The sequence below is a fragment of the Asterias amurensis genome, chromosome 8 (assembly GCF_032118995.1).
Source record: "Asterias amurensis chromosome 8, ASM3211899v1".
Lineage (NCBI taxonomy): Eukaryota > Metazoa > Echinodermata > Asteroidea > Forcipulatida > Asteriidae > Asterias > Asterias amurensis.
In genome coordinates, this window is record NC_092655.1 from 9,597,928 (window position 1) to 9,603,062 (window position 5,135).

Genomic DNA, 5,135 nt, shown 5'->3' on the forward strand with positions numbered 1-5,135 from the left:
GGTGTTTACTTCGTTTTTCAACATTTAAGTAATGGGAGTCTCTCAGTGAGTGAAACCATGGTGGAGAAACATATTACTTGTCAATTCACCTGATGATGTCAATTTTTATTTATTTTACGATTACTTTTTGGGGTGTGGTACGTGTGCGTGCATGCACGCATGCTGATGGGGAGATGTTTTACTTCCATCTAGATCACACCCACAGGTCGAACTGTTTGACACAGAAGCCATGGCATCATTGGCAAGCATTCACTTGTCTCGGCCAGCTCATATGTTCCGGGTGTTGCTTTCGGCTGTTCACCGCGTCATCATTAGAAAAAGATAAGCTTGTCACACTCTTCCGAGTGGCAAGCTTCTCTTGGGTTTAATGACAAGCCGGCATCGACCAAGGCATGTTGGACACGGTGTAGACGGGCTAGATCACCCCGAAGAAACCGACCATCAGTCGATTAGACGCGGCGTTCGAGTGAAACTTGCTCTTGACTAAAAACTACCTGAAACCAGCAATAAACATAGCCTGAACATCTGACGTCACACCTCGAGGCTCGTGAATAAAAAACGCCAGAGATGAGTGGCCTCTCGCCCCGTGTATCTTCACCTTTCGATCACCTACATTCATTTCACACTAGAGACATGTAGTCAAATTCTACACCAACTTTACATGCAAGTACATCCACATGCATGTACTGTACTGTATACAAAATACACACGTTGATACAGCATGCATACGACCGAAAGTAAGCTTTCCATAATCTGTGTTTTGGATTGGTCCAAAGTAATGTTTGTCAGCTGCACAACCATTACCTCAGACCAATCAAAACACAGATACGGAAGCTTTTAGCCACTGCATAATGTCAAATGATATCATTGTATCCAATGGAATCACTGTGTCTGAATAGCAAGCAGCAAGTACCTGTCTTCAATCTTCATCCGTGCGGATAATAAGGGCCCCGTCTGAAGTAAACACTTGCGTGATGTGTGAATGTCGGTTATCAACAAGAGGGCGCTATTCCACAGCAGGCGGAGTATAATACACGCCCATTTATGTTAATTAGCCCATGATCGTCCTGGGAAAAAAATATACACATAAATGTACACGCCACCAATCGGCAAATGATGAGAGCAGCAACAATCATGGCGTCCTCGTACAGACTCCACACCATTGCTAATCAACTGGGCCGTCTTCGTATGGGAAGCAGTGTGTTCTCCCATGCATCTATGAGATATGCATCATCGGTTCCTCCCCACATTACCAAGGCTGAAGACTGGTGGGGAAAATGTAGTCGCGTCAAAGTTCTAGACGGAGAGATGACTTATTATGACTCTGATCCGGATCAATCCAAATCAAAAGATGCTGTAGTGTTCTTGCACGGGAATCCAACCTCATCCTTCTTGTGGCGAAACGTTATACCACACATTGAGGGTAGTTCAAGATGTCTTGCTCCTGATCTGATTGGTATGGGTAGGTCCAGCAAGTTACCAATTCAGTATAGGTATAGAGAACATTACCGATACCTGAAGGCTTGGTTTGACACTATGAATCTTCCGCATAAGGTGTCTATTGTTTGCCATGATTGGGGGTCAGGGCTTGGCTTTCACTGGTGTCACATGCACTCAGATCGGATCAAGTCTATCATTCACATGGAAAGTTTAGTAAGCACTGTTCCAGACTGGAGCGTGTTTCCTGAAATTGCAAAGCAGTTTTTTCAAGCTCTTCGGTCCGAAGCTGGAGAGGATATGGTTCTGGAAAAGAACCTCTTTGTAGAATTGTTATTTCAAAAAGCTATTATGAGAGAGCTTGGTGATGATGAGATGGAAGCATACCGTGAGCCTTTCCGCAACAAAGGTGAAGATCGTCGTCCAACCCTGACCTGGCCAAGAGAAATCCCATTGGAGAATGAAGGTCCGCAAGATGTTGTTGCCGTCATTAATGCCTATAGTGATTGGTTGAAAACTACTTCAACCATTCCCAAACTGTACATTGATGCTGAACCCGGTTTCTTCTCTCCGAGCATCCGTATTGGGTGTGCAACTTGGCCGAATCAGAAAACAATCTCTGTCAAGGGTCTGCACTTCTTGCAGGAAGACTCACCAGATGACATTGGCAAAGCCATACAAACATTCCTTAAAGATGTGTAACAGTAAAGTGAATGCTGTGAAATGACGAGAGGGGAACGGCAGCAGAGCTACAGAACATTCAGGCTCTCATCTCTGTTTTTGATTTTAAAAAGGATCAACTTGTACAATTTTCTGGCTGGTCTCTATTTTGTTACACTTTACATTCCTATGTAACTCAGTGGCATAACCAATGGAGGTGGTTGAGGATGGGTACCGGTTAGAGTTGCAAAGATCAGGAGTGCTTTAAAGGGTTTGAGTACTTTTTGTAGGACACAAAACAATGTACACTGATTTACTTTTCTTGCTGAGGGGCTGTAGTTTTTAAGAAATGAGTAAACACTGTAACACAAATAATTGTTAATACCAACAATACTGGTAAATAGGTTGTACATGACAAAATAAGGTTCATAAGAAAGTTATTTTTGTTATATTGTTTTAGTAACTTCTCAAAAACTACAGCACCCAAGCAAGTAATATGAATTTGAAGAGACGCTTTCTACCACCATCTTCAAAGTGGACACTATTGATAACTGTCAAAGATTAGACTTCACAGTTGGTGTACCTCAACATATAAATAAAATATAAAACCTGTGAAAATTTTAGCTCAATCGGGTCGAAGTTGCGAGATAATAATGAAAGCAAAAACAACCTTGTCACACGAAGTTTTGAGTAATTACCAATCCTGACCAATAGTGTCCACTGCCTAGAATGTAAATCTGTAGACATTGTGTTTTGCTACAAAAAGTAACCTTTGAGCAACCACTTTGTGGTAATGTTGCAATATAATGAACACGTTCATAAAGCAAGGAACATGCGACACCTGCAACCCAGTAGAGTAGTGTGACCAACAAAACACTGGTATTTTTAGTGCAACCTGCAGTTTGGCTTACTCTATGGTCAGTTAATCAATGATAGCTGAACAAGAATTAAATTTAGTTTCAATTAAAGGGTTCTATTTTAAGCCCATTTGATTGTAAAAATTTCATGTTTTATTTCACACTGTTACAAATTGTAGTACACCAAATTATAGTAAGTTCAACTGTTAAAACTTTACTAATTGGATGAGTCAAACCAAGCAGTGTTAAACTATGTACTGGTGGAAGGGAACTAGATGGGGTTTCATGTACATGTGAGAAAGAAAGAAATGAGAAGTAAGCAAGAACACATCACTTGATTCTTTTTCATTTACATTAATAGCATATCAATGGAAAACCTAAATGTGGAACTAGGAAAACAAAGTATAAAATGAATGGTGGCTAGTAGTCTTGTTCTGCAAAGCAAGTTTTTGTATTATTAGTCACCGGTAGAGGGCGCAACGTTAACTGGACTTGGCAAGTCCACGAATCTTGGTCACAACTCCAGATGATTGTTACGTGAACCAGGGAACGACTTCCCTAGCATAGCAGAGTAAAATGCTACACAAAGTGTGTCAGTTGCTATCCAATATTAGCATTCAGTGTACATAAAACTGTTCGGTCTAAATATTTTGCTATGCAAAAATGCTAGACGAAAATGTTGCCTGTGAACCCATATCTCTTCTGCAGCACTATTGTTCTGAAGGGAGGCACTTCTAGCCAATTAAAACTAATATCCGTCTGCATTAAACGAGCTCCTTTGCAAGGCTCGTGCTATGTCATTGAATTGAAGACAATCCGGCGGCGAGTGTAAAAACACAATAATACTTAATAGTCCACATATTGTTTGCCGGTAAATGGAAAATAGTTTTAAAACATTGAAATAATGACATCAAAGCTTTAAAATGTATCATTTTACTCCGGTAATGTTAAATCATAAAGAATCAAACAAAATATTGAGGCCGACCTCCTTTATTTACGCCACTGCGGTGACTGTAATGTTGCAAATAAACACTATAGTCTTATAGCGAACAAACTATATGAATTAATTTCCTCTAATCAAAATGAGATACAATTTTGACGACCAGTAATTTAAGTTTATACACACAATCTGTTCCTTTGATTTTGAATAATACAAGACTATAAGTTGGGTTAGTAAAACCTTGCTAAGAAAATGTTGTTAATTGATAATGTTATGCAATAAATAAAAAATATCAATGGGCATGATGAATCGTAAAAAAAATGTATTACCTCCCGTGTATGTAGGATTTACTTATCACACTGTTCTCGTTTTTCCTTGAGGTCAATCTTAACTTGGGATAGCTTTTCGTCCAAAAATATAAGAAATTTACTCACGACAAATATGTGTGACTTGTATACTGGATTGTCGTGATAATTCTGCTTTACTGTTTGTTAATATTGGCCTGGAATTGAACACGGTTACATATGGCTTTGTGACCCTTTACTCGTATTAAAATCTTTGATAATTTGTGGGTTTTTTTTGTGTGAGTGCCCTATAAAGAAATAGCTGGGTTTTTTTTTTGTTTTTTTTTTTGGGGGGGGGGGGGAGGGCGTTTCTGGGTTTTTTCGTTTTTTTTCTTCTTTTTTCCATTTCTTATAAACCAACTGAGACAATAACTGAATGTTGGTTGTTTCAAACTGTTCCGAGACCAACCTTTAGATCAATTCGAAATCTAGTATAGCATGACCTTTATGGAGCTTTATTTCAAAGTGCAGGGTAATGCTTGTTAGAGTGAAGTGTAATTTGCTCATTATAACACTTGGCCAACCACAACCATTCACTGCGTGATTTAACATCCCTGGTCCCGCCAGGCCCATCCACTTATGTCGGCGTCATTAAAACTTACTTTTCGAGTTATCGTACAATATCTGACATAATTCGGCATAACGGGGTAAATTCTGGGCATAGTTTTGATAATGGGTAAACATTATCTACTCTGCAGGAGATTGGTATGAGTTGAAGTTCGGTATACCTAGGTCCAATTTAATGGGCTATATTAGACGTATTGGGAGCCACTTCACGGTGAATTGTTTGCATGTTGTGCATTAAAGGATGTCAACAAGGTATTGTCACAACACGTCCAAAGTGCAAACTTATAATGAATCTAACACAATACCATAGATTCTGTCAAACGCCGAAAA

General features: G+C 39.4%; 1 protein-coding gene across 1 annotated transcript; it reads left to right on the plus strand.

Moving 5' to 3' along the window:
- Positions 1-1,114: 1,114 nt before the first annotated feature.
- LOC139941010 (coelenterazine h 2-monooxygenase-like) lies at positions 1,115-4,275 on the plus strand. The gene has a single exon (XM_071937422.1). The coding sequence runs from the start codon at positions 1,117-1,119 to the stop codon at positions 2,137-2,139; it is 1,023 nt and encodes a 340-aa protein (XP_071793523.1). The 5' UTR covers positions 1,115-1,116; the 3' UTR covers positions 2,140-4,275.
- Positions 4,276-5,135: the final 860 nt, after the last annotated feature.

Bases quoted from the DNA above. Each gene is read 5' to 3' on its own strand.
- LOC139941010 (XM_071937422.1), top strand. From the start codon at position 1,117: ATGAGAGCAGCAACAATCATGGCGTCCTCGTACAGACTCCACACCATT.